Source organism: Lepidothrix coronata, unplaced genomic scaffold (assembly GCF_001604755.1).
Source record: "Lepidothrix coronata isolate B3197 unplaced genomic scaffold, Lepidothrix_coronata-1.0 Scaffold22, whole genome shotgun sequence".
NCBI classification, from domain to species: Eukaryota; Metazoa; Chordata; class Aves; order Passeriformes; family Pipridae; genus Lepidothrix; species Lepidothrix coronata.
In genome coordinates, this window is record NW_016690202.1 from 6131897 (window position 1) to 6153343 (window position 21447).

Consider the following 21447-nt stretch of genomic DNA (forward strand, 5'->3'; position numbering starts at 1 on the left):
TATGTGGATCAGTTCAGCTAAGCAGAGGTTGACAGTGCTGTTTTGCCATCCACTCACCACCAAGAGACCAAACCATATACTGAAGATACTGTTAAGACCAAGGATGCTCTTTTTGACACAGTATTCCAAGTATGTACCTTCTGTATATGTGGAAACACCGTGCGTGGGCATTGTGTCCTCTTCTCCATAGCCTCCTGATCTGGAAGCTTTGGAGAGTGGTGGACAGTCTCCCATCAGACAAGCACCAGCAGGTGCACCTCCTAGTTGTGGGGGGACACGCAGACATCTGGGCCCCCTCCTGGTTCTGGAAGGCCATCTGAACATCTGGGTCCCCTCAGGGTTGTGAAGGGCACCCCAAAATCTGGATCCCTTTGGGGAGCTGGCCAGACAGTTGTGTCCCCTCCTGGTTGTGGTTGGCACCCCATACATCTGGTTCCTTTGGGGTTTTGGGGTGCCACCTGCCCCCCATCTCTAGGAGCCCAAAGAAGGAAAAGCAGCCAGCAGACACCCCCGCATCCAGCTGCCTTGGTCTCCTCAGCGACTGTGGGACTGTCCAGAGGTCCCCAACTCAGGCCGTGTGTCCGTGTGGGCGTGTCCCCGTGCCTGATACTGAAGCCCCTCGAGTTCCAGGAGCATGCTCTCTGCTCAGCCCCCAATTCTGACCCGTTGGTGACTCACAGCACTCTGTGTAGCTGCATCACTCCCCTCAACTGCGCTGTACAGGGGCACTCTAAGGTGGGGCAACACTTGAAGGGATGGAGGAGGTTGGAGTACACCTAACACTGTCCCCTCCAGCCCAAGGTGGAATGTGGATGAACAGCAAGGGGAGCAAGGGAATTTTTGGGTCCCTAACCTCATGTTCTCCCCCCGAAGGTGGGGTGACTGAAGAACGAGGGGGTGATCAGGGAAGACCCCTACAGCCAGGAGGTCCTGACCCACCATGGCTGGAAGCACAGGACTCGATGATCTCTAAAAAGTCCCCTCCGATCCGACGTGTTCCATGATTCCGTAGCTCTGTTACAACCGGCTGCCAGGGCCAGGTGTTACCTGGCAACGAGACAGCACAAACACAAGCATATGCGTGTGGCTGGGGCTCAGAAAGGCAGAGGAGGAGGAGGAGGAGGAGGAGGAGGAGGAAGGGGGCTGCTGGCTGACCATACTCCTAACTTGCTGGGTTCCCTCTGAGCACAAACGCTCCCATTCACCCAGGACAGGTGCTGTGTTTTGGGGCAGGGCACAAGCCATGGCCTCAGTCAGTCTGTTGCAGCTGCTGGATGATGCCATCGGGACGCCTGAGGTAAACGTCAACTTAGAGGCCCTCCGCAAACTGCTGAAGCTCATGCTGGATCACCTGAGGCTGCTGGGCATGCAAGATGTGCTCCCCTCGGCTGTGGAGGAGACCCAGCCTGCCGGATCACACCCTGGCCTGCAGAAGGAGGGCAGGACTGAGGCCGGAGCCCAGGACATGGGGCAGCAGCCCCAGGAGCCAGGGGAGCAGCTGTCTAGGAAGGACCTGCTGCAGGGGACCAAGAGTGGCCCTCCAGTCACCTCCATGGCCACCGACATGGAGAAGACTGAAGCCAAAGAGAGTGGCATCTCTGATGTAGAGGCTCCTCCCAGCCCCCGGAGTGCTCCCCTTAAGATACCCCCATCCTCCTCTGAGGTCTGTGCACTTATACTAAAGTTTTATTGAAGCCCAAGCTCACAGCGGCACTTGGGGTTTCACTGTGGGAAAGGGGGCTCTTGGGAGGAAGAGCTGGGGATGAAACACTTCTCTGGGTGCTTTGGATCCTCTTCATGCAGAGTCTGTCTCTGCTGACACAGGCTGTGCCATTAGCTCCCCAGGGCAGGGGTGGGAGCTCTCAGGGAGCTTTTGCCTGGGGCTCACTGCTGCCACCCGTCTCTCCTAGGCCACAGCTCTATCTCAGGATCCCTATGAGGATATGGCTGGGATGAAGGCCACACAGTCCCACATGGGAGAGGAAATCCAGAGGATCAAGGAGGCACTTGGCCAGGTGAGCTCCCACCTTCAGCAAGGTGTGGGTCCGAGGCGGCAGCCAGTGCCCTTGCCTCTACGTGCTAGAGGTTCAGCACCTCTGGATCTGGCCCTGCCAGATGAATGGAGAGTGCTGCTCACAGTGCCTGGCTACCAGGCTTGGCCAGACCCTGCGTTGCCCCCCACATGGAGAACATGGCAGGATGAAGGTCCTGCAGGTACCCAGGGACCCTCTCCTAGGGCTCAACCTCACCACCTCCCTCTCCTAGGCCACAGATCTCTGCGAGGATCTCCGCAAAGAGGTCGATGAAATGAAGGCCACACAGTCCCACATGGAAGAAGACATCCAGATGATCCAGAAAGCTCTTGGCCAGGTGAACCACTGCCAGTGCACCCTCCCTGCCCCTCACCACCTTGCCCTGCCCATTCCTGGCCTGTGGCCCTGGGTATTGCCCAGCATGAAGGGCACCAGGAGGGAAGAGAGGAAAGGATCCACCAGGAGCCCCCCAACTCTGCCTGCGGGTCAGGACAGTGGTAGAGGTCACTGCCTGCCTTAGCCAAAGGGATCTTGAGGCTCTTTGAACTAAACAGCCCTGAAAAAGGGGAACATGGGTGCTGGGAATGAGAGAAGGTGAGGATGTACCAGTGCAGGGCAGCCAGAGCTGCCAAGGGTCCCTCTGGCTTGTGCACAAGATCAATTGTGGATGCTCCTGGGTCCTGACTGCTGCCTATCTTCTCATCCCACTCCAGCAGAACCTCCATGATCCTGTTGGCCATCCACTGTCCCTCCATGACCAGTCTGCCTCTACCAAGCCCCACATTTCAGACATGGAAACTCTGGGGTCAGGCCCTGATACCCAGAGCACCACCCCAGGGATACAGACAGAGACCCCCAGTGCCCAAAGTGGCACCACCGGGACACAGCCTGGATCCCAAGCAGGTCACCCAGCAGTGGAGAGAATCACCAGAGACCTGTGTGAGCTCCAAGGCCACGTCACCTCCCTGCAGGGCCTGGCCAGTGACCTGCAGGGCCTGGCCAGTGACCTGCAGAGCGAGAAGGAGAAGGTGAGCCTGTGGCAGTCCCTGAGAGGGCTGCAGGGATGCCAGGGGGAGTTGGCAGGGAGGAGGCAGACAAAGGACCCTCATGCTGGGAGAACATAAGGTCTGTGCTCTGACTCTGCCAACACCACCCTTCCCAGATCAGGCAGCTGGAGGATGCCCTCGGAAAGCAACATGTGGCTGACGGCAGAGACGAGATCTCCCAGCTGGAGTAAGAGGATGGGAGAGGGCTTTGTATCCTGTGGGGCTGCAAGGGAGCCTGGAAGGTGGCCAGGAGTATCCGGTTTGGGCGGTGAGGGACACCCTCCAAGTGGCTGTGGGGAAACTCAGCCTACTTGTGCACTCATCTCACTGGCCAGGCCTGCACTGCAGGAGGTTAAACAGGAGCAGAACGAGCTGAGAGAGGAACAGAAGGAGCTGAGAGAGGAGCAGAAGATTACCAAGGCCACACTGAAGCAGCTGGTCACAGCCAACCAACTTAAGGAGAAGGTGAGGTCCAGCGGGAGCACTCCCACTGTTGTCCCAAACAACAGGGTGCTCCTTGTGGGGTTCCTGGCCACATCCCCTGCCTGGCTGGGGCTATTGAGCCACCATGGCATGCAGGTCTGCTGGCTGCATCCATCCTACCTCCCCTTCCTGCAGCTGGATGAGCTGAGGGCAATGGTGGGGAGTGTGGAGCAGAAGCAGGCACAGGCAGCAAGCCCTGACCAGAGCTCAGACACCAAGGTGCTGAAGAAGCTCCTACACGACTATGAGATACTCCATGAGCGGGTGGACTCCTTGGTGTCACAGCAGGTGCAGAGGTCACTGCCACAGAAGAGCCAGGTGGGCAAATGGCAGCATGGGGGGCTTGGGAGGGTGTGTCAGGACCCTCGTATCAGGTTGTGTTCACTGTAATGTGGGGCAGCCCCTCACTGTCCCCCAAATTGATTTGGACAAGTCAGCAGCATGGAAGTCAGCAGGAAACTAAAGCCTTGATACAAATGTTGTGCTGGCACTGAGGGCTTGTGGCACTGTCTGAGTACCCTAAATCTGTCTCTGTGGGGCAGTCAGACACCACTGGCATGGCATCATCTTGTCGTCTTCCTCCCTGCAGCAGGATGAGGAGCTGCTGAAGAGCATCCAGGCCACAGTTGTGCGGGTGGAAGGGGACTGTGAGCAGCTTGGCTATGTCACAGGAAGCCTCCGGGATGACCATCGCCAGCAGCAGAAAGATATTGAGGTAGGTGGCTGAACCCCGTGCAGGGTTGGAGTATCCCCCAGGCACACCCTAGCCTGGGAACCACCAGAGATCTGATCCCCTGCCCCCCTGCTCGCAGCACTCTGAGGATTCAAAGGGCCTTTCCCAGAGGTTTTTGGGTAGCAGAGAGCATGGGATGCTTGGCTGGCCAAGAGGCAGCTCTGACCCTGCTGCAGTGTCATGGAATGCTTTCTATATTGGAAGGCTCTGTTCCGGTCCCTGGAGAGTCTGGAGAAGAAAGCAGACAAGGAGGACCTGCTGCTGCTGGTACAGTCTTGAGGGGCCTGTCACCAACCAAGGAGTCTCAGGCAGGATGACAAATGCCCCTTGTCCTTTGGGCGCTCAGTGGCAAAACTGGCTTTGGTGTGGGGGAAGGGTGTATTTCCAGACTGGCTGCAGATCCCTTCCCAGGTCCCTCTATCTCCTCTCTCTCCCTGGGTTCCTTCAGCTGGTGGGATCGGCCCCACGGGGGTGATGGGGTGAGCAGCCCATGCATCCCTGAAAGGGGCACAGTGTCCCTGCAGGAGCAGTTTTACCTCTGTCCCCAGTGGACACTGGCCCTGCCTGTTGAACCCCTGCCCTGTCCCCACCACTGTCCTGCCTTTCCTCCCTGGTAGAAAGAGGATAAAGCCTCCCTGGGCAGCAAAGTCAATTGCACCCAGTTTGAGGCGAGCATGGAGAGTCTGGAGGAGAGGATGCGGGAGATGCTGAAACGAGTGTTGAGCCAGGAGCAGCGCTGGCAGGAGGTCCACCAGCAGCTCCGTGATGCGCTGGACTCCAAGGTACAGGGTGCCTTGTCCCCACTGCACAAAACTGGCTCCTTGGGGATTTTGAAGCCCAAAGCAGCATCCCTCTCAGGATCCCCATCTTGGCTTTTGCCTGAGGACCACCACGTTCCATCCTGGGGCAGCTGGCTGAGGATGTGCATCTGTCCACAGCTGGATCACCTAGAGCTGGGACCTTTCCAGAAGCAGATGGAGGAGACCTGGGGAAGGATGATCAAGGAGCTCAAGGACGAGATGTCAGTCACTGCAGATGATGCTGCAGGAATTAAACAGTGAGTGCGATGGGCATGGTGTTCGCTTTGAGGACAGCACTGGCCTCGTTTCCTCCAGCTATCCCAGCCAGTGCCCATGTGGTACCCTGGCATCGGACAAGAATAGCCAACGAACCACAGGGATGGTGACAAAACATGATGACTCTGCATTCTCCATCCACCAGTAGCATGTTCGCCACATCAAAGGAGGTACCAGGAGGGGCATCTGCAAAATGGAGCGCTCCAAACCAAAACTGGGATGTGGGTGCAGAGGTGCAAGGATAGGGGACAGTGGGTCGTTCCTGCAGGCAGGAGCACAACATATGGTGCCACAGGGCTGGGTCATAACCTGCCCTCCTGGCCAGGCACAGGGCGGGTCATGAGTCCTGACAAGACAGTGACACTGGGGTTCAGATGGCAGCATGGGCACCTGTGTCCTGCCTCTCACATCCCTCCCTACCTGCCCTGGGCAGCTACAAAGTTCAGAGGTGCCAGCATTGCTTGTCTCTTTTTTCTTCTGGGGGGGAAATTAGGCTCAACACCCTGCAGTTCCCCATGCAAACACTGTGAATCCTTGCAGTGACATGCCTGGCACCTGCTGCTGCCTGTGAGCTCACCTGTGCCCAGCACCTGCTGCTGCCAGTGTGCAGGCAGCACTGCGGCCTTGCCAGGAGCTCACCAAACTTCTTCCCCCCTTAGGCAGCTACTGGTCCCTTACAAGTGCCTGTCCTGCGACCGGGACCTCAACATGCAGGTGCCTGGCCCGTGAGTAGCATCCAGCACTGGTGTATTGGGGGGCTGCAGGGGTGGGACGGGGGGGTCAGGTGCCGACAGTGCCCAGTGTCAGGCATGGGGGTTAGGGTGTCTGCCTTGGGATCTGACTCTGCTGAGCCCCCTTCACAGCCCTGTCTGTTAGCCAGGGAATGGGAACCCCTCCAGAAACCTCTCCCTGAGAGCAGCAGGCAGGGGGGATGCTGTGCGCTACAAGCCTATGCGTTTTGGGGTGCTGTCCCAAGCTGCGATGGCTCATTTGTCCCCATCGCCCACCCATGGCTCTTGTCTTCCCCAGGCACATTGACACACTCCCGTTCTATCCTCCAATGCCCGTCAGCCACGCTGCACACCCCACTACCATCATCACAGAGGAGCAAGCACAACAGCATGGTTACAGGTAGGGCACATGGGGACCCATCCCTGAGCCCTGGGGTGCAGGATAGTCATACCCTGGCGGAGGTAGAGGGAGTCAGGGGGCCTGGGTGGGGCGGGGAAGCAAACAGGGCCACAGAGGGCCAGCTGTCCTTGCCCCAGGTCTCAAGGGTTTTAGAGCTCCTGCTGCACTGCCTCATCCAGCCCTGGTCTCAGTGGCACTAGTGCCACATGTCATCAGTTGTATCTGATCTCAGCCTGACCTCAGGCTTGGTGGGGGGTTGATTCAGCACAGTGGGACAGGCATGGGTCTCCTGCAGCAGTTGTAGGGGAGTCGGGAGGGACATGCCCCACTGGGGCACTGTGGGATGAAGCTCAGGGTACCACAGAGCTGGGCGCTGATGATTCCTGTACCCTGGCCCCCAGGAAGGTGCCCAATGGCAGGTCCCACCTCAAGATGCAGAGTGACAGGGGCCAGTACACATCCAATGCACAGCTCAAGGATGCCCTGTGGCTCTCCAAAAAGGTAGGGATGGCAAAGGGAAGGATACGTCAGGGAGCACCAAGGCTGGGAGGGAGATGCTGAGCATCTGTGGGGATTCGTGCCTCAGTTTCCTCAGGGAAAGCTGCATGGGGAAGGTTACTTGGGGATGCTGAATTGGGCTCAACATTGCAGCCAGCCACTCTCTCCTTCCCAGCCTGGTGTGACCAAGCTGCTGGGCACAGATGGCTGCATCAATCACAGACAGAAGCACAGGCCTAAAGTGGCAGTGAGGGCACAGGACAAGCTGGGTATGGCCCTGTAGGGCACTGGGGAAGGGGGGAGTGAGTTCCAGCTGTTTGCCAGCAGTGGGTGAGCAGGGCTCTGTGTGCATGGCTGAGTAGGTGGAACTGTGGTCTGAGGTGGGCTGAGGAGGGGCGGACACAGGATAGATGGGGAGGACTGGTGGATGCGGGTGTTTGAGCTGGAGACCAGTGTGGGGATGGCCCTGGCCAGTGTGGGACAACAGCCTGTCTTCTGGAGAGCAGGGGCCAGCACTCTGTCCCGCAGGGTCTCTGGCCAGGCAGGTGCCCCTGCTGCCTGTCCTGTCCTGGGCTGGCAGAGCTGCCCCCAGCCAGGGCTGCCCCTGGGCTGCAGGGGGGCTCATCCCTGTCCCTACCACCCTACTAGAGCACCGGCCAGCCTCTGACCCCCGCCACTGACCCCAGGCACCATGGCATTTGCTGCAAATCCAGTTCCCCCAGATGAAGCACCTGGACAGCCAGCACCAGGGCTGGGACAGCTGCCCAAAGAAAAGGGATTTCTTTCCAAGTTAATAAAAAATTTAACCAATTGTTTTTTTGAATTTTCTAAGCAAGATTGATTTCAAAACTACCTCACCTCCTGCCTCAGAGCCACCACCGCAAAGCTGGCCAGGTACCTCAGGGAATGGCAAAGGTTCAGTGGTGGCAGGACCAGGGGAGCATGGGGGGCACCCCCCAGGCTGGGTGGTGTGAGAGAACTGGGGGTGTACCCCCACAATGAAGGCAGGGGAAGGAGTGGGGCCAGGGGATGTCCCTGAGCCAGGTGGAGGGTCTGGGCCTGCCCCCCAACCCCTGGGATGTGGGGGACAAGAGATGGAGCCCTTGGGGTACTGGTTGCCCCACACATGGGTGCTGGTGCAGCAGGCTCATGGTGCCCCTGCAGTGGAACTGCTCTGTGGCAGGGCTGGGGGTGGGTGGCAGCCCGAGCAGCGCTGCTCCCTCTCCCACCCCGGACCCAGGGGGGCTTTGACATCATCCTCAAGCCCTGGGAACATAGTGAAGAGGTGGGACCCCAGCAGAGGGTGCTCAGAGCCCCGGGATTCCCGTGGAAGGTGCAGTGATGACCCCACTGTCACCACTGTCCTCACCATCCCTGCCATTTGCTCTGTCCCTCATGTCCCCTCTGTCCCCACAGGTGACCATGACAGTGCAGCAGGTACAGCAGTTCCTACACCACTCATCCCTCACAGGTCCTCAAGGTGCCCAGTGACATCATTCTCATCTGTGTCATATTCCCTGGTCCCCTGGGATCCCTCAGCCACACCCTGTGGTGCTGCCCCCAGGTGGGGACCTTCAGAGGGGTAGGGACTGCCAAGGGTATGGGAACGATCTGGAGTGGGGATACCCCGGGGGGTTGATCTGTGAGGATAAAGACACCTGGGGGGGATTGAGACAACTATGAGTGGGTTGAGGACAATTACAGGACAGGGTGGATGGGGACATACATAGGCACAAGGACCTCTAGGGTCTGGCTGGGGACCCAGGAACATCAGGGACCCCCAAGGAACTCAGATGACATGCAGGATTGCAGGTCAGTGATGGATGACCTGCCCATGTTGCAGTGGCCCCATCCCCAGCTCCATAACCCTCTGCTCCCTCTGTACATGTTTTCTGCATCAGGGCTAGGTCGTATCTCTGTCCTCAACAGTCAGTCCAGGAAAAGAATGAACTTCTTTATCCTGACGCCTATGCTTGACAGGCAGTGGTTGATGTTGCCATAAAATCAGGCAGGCCCAGACCCTCCACCTGGCTCGGGGACATCCTCTGGCCCCACTCCTTCCCCTGCCTTCATTCTGGGGGTACACCCCCAGTTCTCTCACACCACCCAGCCTGGGGGGTGCCCCCCATGCTCCCCTGGTCTTGCCACTACTGAACCTTCGCCCTTCCCCATGGCACCCTTCCATGCTGCTAACTTGTCCAAGTCAATTTGGGGGACAGCAATGGTTTATGGCCCATTCTAATGACATGACTGCTGTTTGGCCCTGCTTCTCATGACCCTGTAGTGGTGCCTGTTGTGCTTCATTGGAAAGGAGGAAATTGGCATGATAAAAAACATTACCACACTTCCACAGGATGTGCTTCTTATCAGCCTTCTACCTCACCTGGCTTGAAAACACTTTAAGACATCAATCCCAGGTTATGAGGGACACAATAAATCGCCAAGCTTAACAAGATTCTTTATTCAGTCTATCACAATTTCTCCTTTTTTCAGTTTTCTGGGGTTTGATGTGTTTTCATGTGGAAGATTTGGTGTGCTCCTTCACCACATCTCATGCTGCCATGGGGGAAATTCGGGTTTAAAGCATGTCTGAAAAATTATTTTACAGAATAAAAGGCAAAAAAACCTAAAACCCCACAATTCAAATTTCTTTTGCTCAGCCCAGCTCCAGCTTCATTCATGCTGCCCAAGCCCTATAATGCACTATAGGGTCTCATCCCCTATATTCAGCTGTTAAAAAAGGCTCTTTTTAGCTTAAATAAACTATCAGATGTGGCTTTTTGGAGGGGATTTTGGACAATGAGGGAAGCTGGGGGGGAGAAACATTCTGCTAGGCTTCATTCTGGGGAGAAAAACCTCTTTTCCGAGCAGACGAAGTTATGAAATGGAAAAAATGAAACAAAACAATGACATTTTATTACAATAAACTAAATAAGAGGGGAAAAGGCCAGTGGAGGGGGAAACTGGGCAAACTGGTGACACTTGGACAGATTTATGCCCCTCCCCCCAAGCAGGGTCTGGGTTAATTCTGGGAGGGTTTAGGGATACTTTTGGAGCTGTTTCCTGCCCATCTCTACTTCTTATTTTCACTTAGGAAGAGACAGTTTTCTCAAAAACAAAGGGGATGGTGATTTAACAGCACTTTCTCCTGGAGGCAGCAGTGCCCACCTTTTCTTAACCCATTCATCCCTAAGTTGGGAATTTCTTCCCTGTGAGCACCACTTCAAGGTGGAAAATAACCATTTCTCAGCATGCTGGCTGCTCCTTTGGGAAAAAGACCCAAAATGGAGCAAACCTCCCCAAAAGCAAAGGATAAAAACCCTGACACCTCCCCATTTTGCATTGGAGCTGTATTTTGGGGCAAAATATACACAAATTGGTGTCCTCTAGGTATTATGAGCTGCTGATTTTAGCGCCTTTTGAGTCCTGTTTTTATAAGCACCTGTCAAAACCTGCCAATTACTAACCTGAATAGTTGTAAACCCATGCCCATAATTCTGCCTTTTTTCAGTTAAAATGGACCCCAGTGAGGAGCAGGGGAGGTTTCATGTCCCCACCCTCATGGAGGACCTGCAGTCTCACTCAGGTTTGCTTCTCAGTGCCTGCCACACTTCCCTTGGGTGCACCGTTCCAACTCCAGTCTGAATCCTGAGGGTGTTAGTGGGAGAGGGGCAGCATGGGGAGAAGCAGAAGGCAATGGATAAAAAAAACCCAAGAACGCTCGTTCTCAACCCCCAAACCTCCTGAAACACATCCACCTCCCACCCTGGCCTCCAGCTTTGTGGAAAAAAAACCCCTTCAGCTACTCCCCAAAAGTCTCTTTCTGTGGGCTGCTACGAGGTGTCTCTGTCACTGGGGAGGGTTTCAGGGGCTGCAGTGGTGGCTCTGTGGGAGGGCTGTGAGGTGCATCTGCTGGCTCTGCTCAAGGAGGGGGGGCTGTGCACCCTCCCTGCCCAAGGATCTGCCATTGGAACTGCTGTTGGGATGCTGGTGAGCTGCCTTTGGGTGAAAAGAGACTGATTCCGACAACCCTCTCCCCCCCTCCCACGCTGGAGAGCCATCTCTGGACCTGCTGAGCTATGCAGAAGGGCAAATTTTTTTCTTGTTTATGTTTCATTATTTTTTACGTACTTTTAAATTAAATATCCATTAAGCTATTCACATGAAAATTGGATAAAATGGAGTGTTGGAAGCTCATCTTTTGGAGCAGGATGCTGCAAAGAAGCACTTTGATTTACACATTGCTGGGCCTTGTCTTTTAAGGAAGACAGCACCCAGGACCAACCTCACCATGAACCAAACAGGGAAACAACTAATTATACAACTGACCAGGACTGTAATTTGGGTTTAGCGGTGACCTATGGGTTTGTCAAGGCAGTTATTTAAAATTAGGGCCCCGAAGATAAAAGCAGCTGCCTTCCCTGCTGCCTTTCCTTGTGGTTTCTCCTCTTCCTCAGTCTGATGTCAAGAATGTCTGTGGATGGGGAGGCAAGTCTGGCGGCGAAGGTGGAGCGACTGAGGCTGTAAGAGGCAGAGACCTGCCCAGTCCTGCCTGTGCTTGCTGATAACAGGTCTCTATGACATGGTTTAACCCTAGTAACAACTTTCTGCTGCCTCAAGATACAAGTTTGTTTATTTTTTCCCCTTCTGTTCAACTTGTTGGCAGTGCAATGGGAGATAAAATCCTGTTTGTGGCCTCTCTCCCTGCTCATATTGTGGCAGTGGCAAAACCATGAACCGTAGTGATCCCAGGAGGCACAAGAGATGGTTTTAGCCCATTTCCCTTAAATTCTTTGCAAATCCTAAGCAGAAATGTTTCCACTTGCAAATTCTTATTACGAGGCATCCAGAAGCAAAGCCTCAAAGTGGGCTTTCCAAAAATTTTTAGGCATGTTCTCCCTGTTTTTCTGTGCTGTGGGAAATAAAAATCTCTCTGTTCTCCCACTGAGGAGTAAGAGAGTGAAATGTGATTAATGTTGTTAAATTAGGTGTTATAAGGAAAATGAAATGGGTCGGGGGGGGGAGTTGGGGCTGTTTATTGAGTGCAGGGTTTGCTGGGGTGGTGGAAGTTTGTGCTTGGGAGGTTCATGGTCAGTTTTGGGGGGATTCAGGGGCAGAAAGTGAGCAGAGCTGGCCCCTCACCCAGCCAGAGCAGTGGCCGGAGTCGCTCACCGGCAAAAGTGGCTGGGGGAAAGGCAAAGATTTCGGTCTGGCTGTCAGCATCACGGAAAGCCACCCGACCGCCGGCGTAATCCAGAGCCACCTCGATGCGTCGGAGCGTGTAGCTGTGGGGCAGACATGTGGGGCTGGGCCAGGTGAGAGCCTGCAGCTGCCCCAACCACTGCCCCACAGCCCAAACTCCACGTTCAGGGCTGAGACCAAAGCAGCCCTTACGAGACACGAATTCCCGAGCCACCCCCAGTGCCCAGTCGGGACCAGGACGAACCTCCACAGCCCAGCAGTGCCGGCCCCCCACGAAGCCCTGCCGACCCAAAACACAGCGGAGAGACTCAAAACGCTCCTTTCCTGAGGGAAGAGGAGCTGGGGGTGATTCCCGGCGGCCTGCAGTCCGGCCATCTGCTGACACCAGGATTTGGGGGTGAGCTGTGGCTGGATCCAGGGTCACAGTTGCTGGACGGGAGAGAAGTGTTAGTGGGGCTATATGCATCAGGGTTATCAGCTTCAAAAATCACACCAGAGCATCAGCTCCAGGTTCTGCAGCTGAGCCCCAGTTCTGGATGCTGAATCTGAGCATCAGCCTTGAAGCCTGACTCACCTCTCTGGTATCCCCCTGAGTCTTCCTCCAGTGAACAGCCCAAGATATCTGGAAATAGAAGATGATCCCAGAGATTTTTACCTCTGGATCTGGCTCTGGGGCTGCCCCACATCCACCCATTCCCTGCAGCAAGGAGAAGGCAAGACCACCAGAGCTGGGAGACATAACCCCCTTCATTTGGGGCATCACCTGCCTCCACACATAATTAATGTCCTAATTTAGGTGCAAATTAATCACCAACAGCGCTTTGCATCTCCCACCAGCAGTTTCCTATGCCTTAAGGCTGCTAAAAAGCGAATAAATCCCTGATTTTCTTTTAATTAAAGGAGGATTTAAAGTGATGCTTTCACTGTCCAGCCGAATTTGGCAACCCTGGGGTTCTCTTTCCTCCCAGTCCCACCCTAGGTTCCAATTTCTACTTCATAAATCCCCTTTTTTGTCAATTTTTCCTCTATAAGCACCTTTAAACTGTGTCACTGCCTCTGCCAGCATGTTGGTTTTCCGGGTAACATCCTCAAGCTCTGCTTCCAGCTCTGGCATCGACGGCAGCAACGGCTGCACCTTCCTCTCTGTGCACCTCAAGGGGGGAAAATTGGGGTGTTTAATGCCAAGAAATCCCAAAATTTCCTTTCCCCACCACTGGAAAACCACAGGGACATCTTTATTTCCCTGGGCAAGGGTCCAGCTCCTGCAAGATGTGATGGCAGATTTCCCTCATCTTCACCAAGTTCTGGATTAACCACCAACCCCCTCCAGATCAAAAGCAAAAATCTCAGAGGAAAAGAATGCAGGGTGAGGAGGAGATCCCAAAAGTGGAGGATTTTGGCCCAAAACTGGTGTTCCTGGTGATGCTTTTTGGCCCCGGTACCTGCTCAGGGTGGTTTGGGCATCCTGGAGAGGAAGGGAGAGAGATGCTTAGGGCTGTTTTCCTGGGAATAAAAGCCAAGGGATGGGGGCGAACAGAGGGATTTGTGGGGACAGTTTTGGCTCACCCGTAGCAGATCAACATCCGGTTGCTGGCACTTGGCCTGGAGCTCAGCACGGTGTTGCCGGATCCAGGTTATCTTGGCAGCTTCACCACGTTGCTGTTCCTCCAGCCTCCAGCACAGGCGACGGAACCGGGCAAGGAAACGTGATTCCTGTTCACTCAAAACCCGCCGCAGCTCTTCCAGCATCACCAGCAGCTTCTGCTTCTCAGCACTGACTCGAGTCTAGGGTATGAAGGAGAAGAAGGATGCTGCTGGAGTGGGGAATTAAGCACTTTGGCCCCCACGGTGCACCTTAACTGCAGCAGCACTCACCAGCATCTCCTGTCTTATCTCCTTTGCTGCCTCGCTGAGACTGGCACATCGCTCGTACTCCTCTTGCAGGCTTTTTAGGGAACCTTCAAACTGCTTCTGCAACCGGGAAAAAGGGGTTTGGGCTCCTGGAGGAGGGGGATAAGGCGGGGCTGGGACCCCAAAAGCACCTGCAATATGGCCAAAGCAGGTGGACTGTTCCTCATCCTCCTCTCCAGCTGCACTGAAGCAGATAGGTTCATGCATATCCATGTTAGTTATAACATTTTATAGGTATGCTCTACATATAGACTCACCTCATCTGTAAAGGTATGTAAATATATACTGATAAATGGGCATTACAGTCCTTCCAGCCAGGCTGGGAAATCCTACCTTTCCAAGTTCTCCTGTAAAAAAGTTGCCACCACCCTTCAGTTCCCATTCCCCGTTTTCCCCCCTCCTTGCACACCCAACCAAGTCCGAACCCCCCTTGGGGACCCCCATTTCTCCTCCACACCCGGAAGCAGAACAGGAATCCTCCATAGCAAAGGCACTGGCTGACAGCAGCAGCTTGAATTCACCAATATTTAGTTTTGGTCCCAAAACTGCCACACTCCTGCCCTGTTTCATACTTAACCCTCAGCAAATTGCAGCATTGCAGCTCAGTTTTGACTTTTGGATGCTCATAGTATTTTTCTCCCGGAAAGATGGAGAAAAGCTTTGCCCCATCTCAAAATACATATTCTGGGGGAAGAGTTTTAAGGGAAACTGGGGGTTTTAGCGTCTCTCAGGCAGGGAGAGAGTGTCTGAGACGGAGGTTCGCTCACCCTGTACCAGCGAGCGGCCTCTTCGAGGGGCACAGTGGGTTCAGCGCGACGCTCAGCGCAGGCAGCGCAGACGAGGATTCCATCCCGGTGACTAAAAAGAGTGAGGGGTTGTTGGTGCCTCCGGCAAAGCTCCTGCGCCGCCGGCATGTCCAGCTCCTGGATGGCAGCCACCACGTTGGCCAGCTGCCGGTTGGGACGGAAGCCACCGTGCGGGAAAGGGACCCGGCACTGCGGGCAGGAACCACCGCCGGCAGCATCCACCGAGCAACAATCGAGACAACGGCGGCAAAAATTGTGGCCGCAGCTGAGGATCATGACAGGGTCGTGGAAGAAGTCCAGGCAGACAGCGCAGGTGGTTTCCTCCTGGAGGTATCTTATGGCACTTCCCGCAGCCATGGTTGTTTTTGAAGGGCACTCGGAGAAGTGCGCACAAAAAGGGGCCTGGCCAGGGTTTTCCTGGAAGTGGCGACGGGGCGGGACCCTGGTGTTGGCATCCGGGACCTGCCAGGCGAAAGCGACGTAGGGCTGACCCGATTTTCCCACTGCCCCAGTGATGAAACCGCCTCCACGGACAAGGCCAGCAAGGACTTAAAAGGGGACAGAAGCGAACACAGGCGGCGACAGCGGGGGCGGAGTGGGAGCGCGTTAGGAGGGATGAGTTATTTACAAGGCGAATTTTTGCCACTCCGGCTACAGCGGGGGAAGCAAAGTGCGGCCAGAGGGTGGCTGTAGGAAACAGGGATTCAAACAGGAATGTGGCAAGTGAGCAGAGGTCCATGGAGCTCATGTGGATATCAGCTGGGGAACGAGGGGCGGGGGCGGTGTTAGGGTGAAATAAAAACCCAGCCTTGTCCGTCAGCACCCAAATTGGATGACAAAAATAAGAAACAAAGGGGGGGAAAGAAAAGAACTACTATATTCAGGATCTTTGGGAGGAGGTGGTGTTAGAGCAGAAATTCCAGGAGGGAGTAATGTTAATGAAGTTTTGCAATAAAATTAATCGGAAACTGAACCAAAGGAGGGTCTTGGAGCTGAAAGTTTCCTTTCTATAGAATAATAAAAGTATGTTAAATATATATAATCTAGCATATAATATATAAATATAATTTTTATATATTTTAACTATCATAAAAATGTTAACTATGTTTCAAAATATTTTATATAATATATAAAAATATAATTACATATATGTTTAACTGTAATTGCAAATGTTAGTATAGAATTATAAAAATAACAAAACCCGCGTAAAAATAACTTCAAAAATACTAATCAGGAATTACAATAGTTATGAATAAGGCTGATAAAACACACTTTGAGGTGCAATGGGGCAGAGCACGACAGAACGGGACAGGACAAAACGTGAGGAACTGAGACCAAATAAATCCAAAGTTCGATATCTCGGGGCAGAAAGGAAGGGAAAGACCCCCTAAAATCCTTTTTTCTTTTTTTTTTTTAAAGTATTTTTTTTCTAGGAAACGCCTGAAAAATTAGTTAACGGCAGACCAACTTCATGCTTAATTAATTCTTAATTATTTCAGGCACTTACTGTCCTTTTATTAAGAGGAATCTCAGCCTACACAAGGCTTCTGCAGCAGGAGGAGAAGCCAGGGCTGTGCTATATATAAATATTTTCCCCAGAAATTGTTATTTTTGTACTTTTTTGCTATCTCTATGCATGCACATAAAAGCAAACCGCTGTTTCTACCTTACTTAAGGTTTCTTGGGGGGTGCGGGGAAGGGGCTAATAAAACAGCTCTTGGAGCCGCAGCGCCTCGGTGCCCACGTGCGCTCCAACCACTTCACTTCCTGGGGCAATTTGTAGCGTTGTAGCTGGGTTTGTTTTTTTCTTGGTGGATGGAAGCCCGGCCCACCGATGCCGCAGGAAAGCCACCCTGGAGCAGGCTCGCAGGCGGTGGTGGCGGGGCTGCGCTGAGGTGTGGCTGCTCCCGCGAGTCTCTAAAAGCCGCGCCAGGGAGTGACTTGTCGCCTCGTGTCACTGAAAGACCTGCATCGAGGGACGGCCGCTGTCAGGTGTCGCCGGAAGGGCTGCACAGAGAGGAGGGCGAAGTGTGAATAAAATGTATAGAACAGAATAAAATAAACAGAATTAAAGAGCCGCAGCAGGCCATTGCCCCGCATCTAAAAGCCGCACCGTGGGGCGGGCGAGGCGCGGCCGGGATCGATCCTCCCCGTCCCACAACACCCCCTGCGCGACAAGCGGTGACTCCCCGCGGCACCGCGCCGGAGCTGAGCGGGACAGCCAAGGCCGGGAAAGCGGCTTCCAGCGACGGGAGGAGCAGGGCATCGTGTTCGCAGTCAAGTCCCCCGAGCACTTAAGCACCGAGATAGGTCCGCCACTCGGCACCCAAGGACTCGAACCTATGTATCCCGCTGCCTCTCACTAGCCTGCTGCTCTCTCCCTAGCCTGCAGAAGCAATAAATGTAATATCTATCCTATGCACATGCAAAAAAGTTCTGGAGGTTTTTTTCCTATTTTTTTACTTCATGACGTTCATGTTGAGCAGCAGCACAAGACCGCTCACTAGTTAAAGCAGCAGAGTAACTGCTGGCCGTAAATTTGGAGCAGAACAGATCTTGTCCTGTGACAAGATCTGAGCTGGGAGGGAAGCTCGACAGAAAGCCATTTGTGTGCTGGGGAACACGGGCAGCACCCCGGGCTCTGGGCTGTGGCAGCATCTTGCAGAGTCCAGCTACTGTGTCTGTGTCCTGCATCTCCTGGCTCCTGGCCTCACTGGGCCTCTCCAGCCTCATCCTGCTTCTCCTCCTCATCCCACCACATGCTTTTTCTGTCTGCCAAGAGCTGTGGGAGAGGAGCCATGCCAGGCTCGAGGGTTGCCTTCACTGCAGGGAGACTCATGCAGGCACCCATGCCTGGGAGGAGGGAAGGACATGAGTGGTGAGTGGGTGCTGAGCCTGCTGCTGCCTTCCCTTGGACAACCTCCTCTTCCTTCTGGCTTCTCCCCAGATAACTGAATTATCCCAAACTACCACTAAATTCCTTCCAAAATAATTCTGAGTTCCCCCCCAGTATCTCTGAGTTATGACAAAAATAACTGAATTATCCCAAATACCTCTGCATTCCTCCCAAAATGCCTCCAAATTCTCCTAAAATACCAGAACTCTCCCCAGATACCTCTGAACTCCTCCAGGTCCTCTCGCAGTACATTCCGCTGGCAGCAGCAGGAGCTCAGGCTCTTCTCAAGCTCCATGGGGAGCCCATAGGGGAAGTGAAGCCTTATTTCACTACAGCTGGGAAGATAAATGACAGAGATGGATGTTGAGCAAGGGATATTTAAATGCCTCTCCACAGGTGGGGTGACAAGGGGGGGAAGTGACCAGTTTCCACATACATGCTTACTATGCTCCCAACATGCTAAAAATAAAAAGAGAGAAAAAAGGGGGAGGATGGTTCAAGTTCTCATCGGCAGCACTTTGGAAGGGCTTTTGGGTAAGGAGGGCTCTCACCTGGGGCAAGCGCTTAGCTTCCAGCTGCCCCGTGAGCCCATAGAGCTGTGTGATCCCCTCAGCCACCTGTAATGATTTTTTGGCCTGGGCAGCTGTGAAGGAGTTGTGCAGCTCCACCAGCCGCCCCAGGACCACATGCTCCTGTTCCAGTGGCACAGCCACTCGAACTTGGCCTCGATGCGGAGCCGCTCAGCCTTGCTCATCTCCTAGACAAGACAGAAAACCCCTGTGTAACCCCAGATTTGAACTTTCCCTTTCAAGCTAAAGAACAAAAGCACTCTGGCTGGAGCCAGGGGGGCTGTGACACTGGGGCAGAGCTGAGGATGTGGCTAATTAGTGACTGCAGCATAATTAAGCACTTCACCCCATGCTTTTCCTTCTTTCCCCTCCCCTGTTGCCATTCCTGTTTATATTCTGTCCAAAACCATGTCAGGCCCTGGAAAGCATGGGGGGAGGGTTAACTCTATATTAACAAATGTCCCTTTAGGAAGCAGTCTGGGATGAAAATGAGGAATGCCATGAAAATGCAGTGATTAAAAGTGTTGATAATAAGCATCTGCACATGGAGGTGGTCAAACCTGCCCAGGAGCTGCACCAGCCACTCCAACCGGGTTTGAGGCTTTGCAGGGCACAAGGATACCTCATGGATGATCCTGCATGTTTCTTCCAGAGGGTTTTAGGGAAAAATAAATACCCATTTGGACTGTCAAAACACCAAGGGGCCCCCTGTACCAGGTAGTCCCAATGATGCTTCTCTTCTCTCACTCTCCAGTCTAGAAACTGCCTTCACTCTCCAGTCTAGAAACTCTGCCAACACCTTCCTTAGGGATAGCAGGTGAGACTGGATTTTCTCCTGAATATACAAAAAAATAAAAATAAAAAATTATTTAAAAAAAATGTAAGTGATCGGCCCAGATAATTTGTATAATTCTGCCTTTAAAATCTTAATTTATTTGGGAGAGGAAAGCAAATAATCTTCAAAAAATGGCCCCTTGCTGCCTTCTCTGGAAAGCAGGGATCAACTCACTTTATGTTTCTCCTACAACCACAACCAGGCACTGGAGCTTTGCTTTCCCACCAAGAAATTAAACTATTTTCATTTTGCACCATTTTTTGGGGGGAAGGGAGGGGGGGAAGGGAGGGAGCAAAGTCTGATGGGTCTTAGGAAGCTGATCTCACCTCACAGGTGTCTACAGGTCCCCCAAAAATCTTCATGACCACAGTCTGTGGCAGTTCACCATTGCCTCCAGCACCCATGCAACCCCGAGGGGTTTTTGCCTCTTCAACACTGAGAGAGGAAGTTGTGGCTGGTCTCAGCATGCCAGTTTTGTGCCACTGCTGTGGCCATGCTGCCCTCCCGTGAGGAGAAAGCAATGCTGGTGGTTGGCAGTGGCACAGGGTGAAGCTGCCTGCCATCGAACCGCCCTTGGGTGTTCCTGCGCTTAGCTCCCAGCACAACCTGCCCCAGTGGGAAAAGCAAATTTCCTCACCCACAGTTCTCTTTAAACATGTTTTATCTCTCCCACGTTGTCTCATTTCTAGGCATTGCTGTCTCATCCCCCACCTGGAATGTGCTCTCAACCTTGTCCCTGCTTTCCCTTGTTCAGCTCCATTGTGCAGAAGGGGCCACAGCCAGATTTGGGCCGCTAGGGGGCAAAATTTAACCAATTTCTTCCTAGTGGTGACGTGCAATAATGCATATTTTTTGCGCTGTCTTAATTTTCCTCCCTTCCCTCTCCAATGCCTGAAAGTAAATGGCCCTGAAATGGGGGAAAAAAGTGCAATCAGAGGGTGCAGGAAATGTCAAAGCACGTCATGGCCCCATATGCAGGTGAGAGATTAGAGGGCTCCTCCCTTCTTGGCCGATAAAAACTGGCAGAGGCAGAGATAGGACTGAGCTTTGGCTGAGCCTGTGCCAGAGAGGGGAGAAAAAAATCCCAAGTGGAAACAAATTCAGTGGAGAAGCAGCCAGTGGAGGAAAAGCAACCCGAAAACAGCACCAGTGACACCAAGGAAAACACCAAAAAGGTTTGAGAGAGGGGGGAACTCACAGTGCTGAGAGGTGGTTACATCAACTTGCTGTCTTTTTGGGAGGAAAAGGGGATTTTGAGCTTTCTCTCCATCACATCAACACAAGAAGGAAAGTGGATTTGCCCTTGCTTTGACCTCAGGGTCTCTGTTTCAGATTTCATGGTGTTTTGCAGTGGAGGGTCATGGTGATATTTGCTCATAACAATCCATCTGGGGAAATCTGGGTGAGAAAGAGGATGTCTCCTGCTTTTATCTTCATTTAAGGGTGATTTTCTTACCTTTTCCTCACTTTTACTCATCCCCCTGCTGCTTTAATCCCCCTTTCTGCAGATTTGCTGAGGAAATGAACACAAGAAAATGAAGCAACCTGTTCATTTTCAACCATTACAACATGGTTTATTCAACCATTTTTGGCTTTATTACTCATTTCCAGGGCCCTTTAGTGCAGGCAAGCCCTTTTTTGCATGCAAAGCCCCAGGTTCTGGAGGATGGATTTTAGACCCTTCAGCGCCAGCTCTTATCTCCCCTGCACACATTTTCTCCAGGACCAGCAGCAAATTTCTCCCCCCCTCAAAGGATTTCTCTGGACATGAGAGGTAGACTTGGCTTATCTCAATTTTAAGGACTTTCCTCACTCAAATAAACCTTGTCAGATTTGGTTGATGAATGGTGGAGGCAGAGATGTATTTAAGATGGATTCAGCCCTGAACCAGCACAAGGAATGGGGGTTTGGGTTATAATAATATCTACAAGGTAGATGGGTCCATCCAAATGTGCTCCTCATGTTCCCTTCATAATCACTGGGAAATTAATTGATTTAACTGCTCTCCACGGGTCTTTCCATAAATGAACCAAGCTCTGTTACAACTGTTGGAGAAAAAAATTGGCATTTTCTTGAAGTATTTTGATTAGATGTGGTGGTTGAGCCCATTTCCTGACATAAAAATGGGCAGAAAGCTGATAAGGGCCTGTTTGGAGGACAATAATTTGATTTTATTCTTTCTTTCTTTCTTTCTTTCTTTCTTTCTTTCTTTCTTTCTTTCTTTCTTT

At 53.0% G+C, this 21447-nt stretch overlaps 3 protein-coding genes and 1 long non-coding RNA gene across 14 annotated transcripts in view; 2 read left to right on the forward strand and 2 right to left on the reverse strand.

The window, feature by feature from the left end:
* Positions 1-766: 766 nt before the first annotated feature.
* LOC108494073 (glutamine-rich protein 2-like) lies at positions 767-9467 on the forward strand. Of its 6 annotated transcripts, XM_017808194.1 has the most exons (18): positions 770-1663; positions 1911-2015; positions 2266-2370; positions 2747-3061; positions 3196-3266; positions 3415-3544; positions 3698-3880; positions 4152-4277; positions 4500-4562; positions 4913-5077; positions 5234-5352; positions 6031-6096; positions 6401-6502; positions 6904-7003; positions 7176-7269; positions 7833-7894; positions 8417-8437; positions 9354-9467. In XM_017808194.1, the coding sequence occupies exons 1-18, from the start codon at positions 1244-1246 to the stop codon at positions 9390-9392; spliced, it is 2286 nt and encodes a 761-aa protein (XP_017663683.1). In that variant the 5' UTR covers positions 770-1243; the 3' UTR covers positions 9393-9467. The 6 variants fall into 6 exon arrangements, with proteins under 6 accessions (XP_017663682.1, XP_017663681.1, XP_017663680.1 ...); XM_017808193.1 differs by lacking the exon at positions 9354-9467 and having other exon boundaries at positions 767-1663; positions 4155-4277; positions 8417-8992; XM_017808192.1 differs by lacking the exon at positions 9354-9467 and having other exon boundaries at positions 768-1663; positions 2750-3061; positions 8417-8992.
* On the reverse strand, positions 9447-15613 carry LOC108494075 (zinc finger protein RFP-like). 2 transcript variants are annotated; one of them, XM_017808198.1, is made up of 8 exons: positions 14881-15613; positions 14078-14173; positions 13769-13987; positions 13645-13667; positions 13238-13353; positions 12777-12824; positions 12447-12631; positions 9447-11912 (listed from the first exon to the last, which is right to left on the reverse strand). In XM_017808198.1, exons 1-8 carry the CDS (start codon positions 15274-15276, stop codon positions 11709-11711), a joined length of 1287 nt encoding a protein of 428 aa, XP_017663687.1. In that variant the 5' UTR covers positions 15277-15613; the 3' UTR covers positions 9447-11708. The 2 variants fall into 2 exon arrangements, with proteins under 2 accessions (XP_017663687.1, XP_017663688.1); XM_017808199.1 differs by lacking the exon at positions 9447-11912 and adding an exon at positions 12118-12285.
* A 476-nt stretch (positions 15614-16089) lies between these two features.
* On the reverse strand, positions 16090-20096 carry LOC108494090. Of its 2 annotated transcripts, XR_001873735.1 has the most exons (6): positions 19931-20096; positions 19546-19825; positions 19099-19219; positions 18252-18572; positions 18035-18150; positions 16090-16926 (listed from the first exon to the last, which is right to left on the reverse strand). It is a non-coding gene; the product is annotated as an uncharacterized LOC108494090 (long non-coding RNA). The 2 variants fall into 2 exon arrangements; XR_001873734.1 differs by having other exon boundaries at positions 18035-18572.
* Positions 20097-20228: 132 nt separating this feature from the next.
* The window catches only part of LOC108494092 (butyrophilin subfamily 1 member A1-like), a 6014-nt gene continuing 4795 nt past the window's right edge, over positions 20229-21447 (forward strand). The window contains exons 1-2 of one of the 4 annotated variants that reach the window (XM_017808242.1): positions 20229-20394; positions 20552-20621. In XM_017808242.1, coding sequence (XP_017663731.1) covers positions 20580-20621 — 42 coding nt within the window. In that variant the 5' untranslated portion in view covers positions 20229-20394; positions 20552-20579. Of the gene's footprint in view, positions 20429-20551; positions 20622-21447 lie in introns of all 4 variants that reach the window. The other 3 variants (XM_017808245.1, XM_017808244.1, XM_017808243.1) reach the window with 3 other exon arrangements.

Coding starts and splice junctions, on each gene's coding strand:
- LOC108494073 (XM_017808191.1), top strand. CDS start 1,244: ATGGCCTCAGTCAGTCTGTTGCAGCTGCTGGATGATGCCATCGGGACG. Junction 5,353..6,030: donor GATGCTGCAGGAATTAAACA/GTGAGTGCGATG, acceptor TTCCCCCCTTAG/GCAGCTACTGGTCCCTTACA. Junction 7,895..8,416: donor ACCACCGCAAAGCTGGCCAG/GTACCTCAGGGA, acceptor CTGTCCCCACAG/GTGACCATGACAGTGCAGCA.
- LOC108494075 (XM_017808198.1), bottom strand. CDS start 15,276: ATGGCTGCGGGAAGTGCCATAAGATACCTCCAGGAGGAAACCACCTGC. Junction 12,825..13,237: donor GGCAGTGACACAGTTTAAAG/GTGCTTATAGAG, acceptor TTCTATTTCCAG/ATATCTTGGGCTGTTCACTG. Junction 12,632..12,776: donor CTCAGGGGGATACCAGAGAG/GTGAGTCAGGCT, acceptor TCTCCCGTCCAG/CAACTGTGACCCTGGATCCA.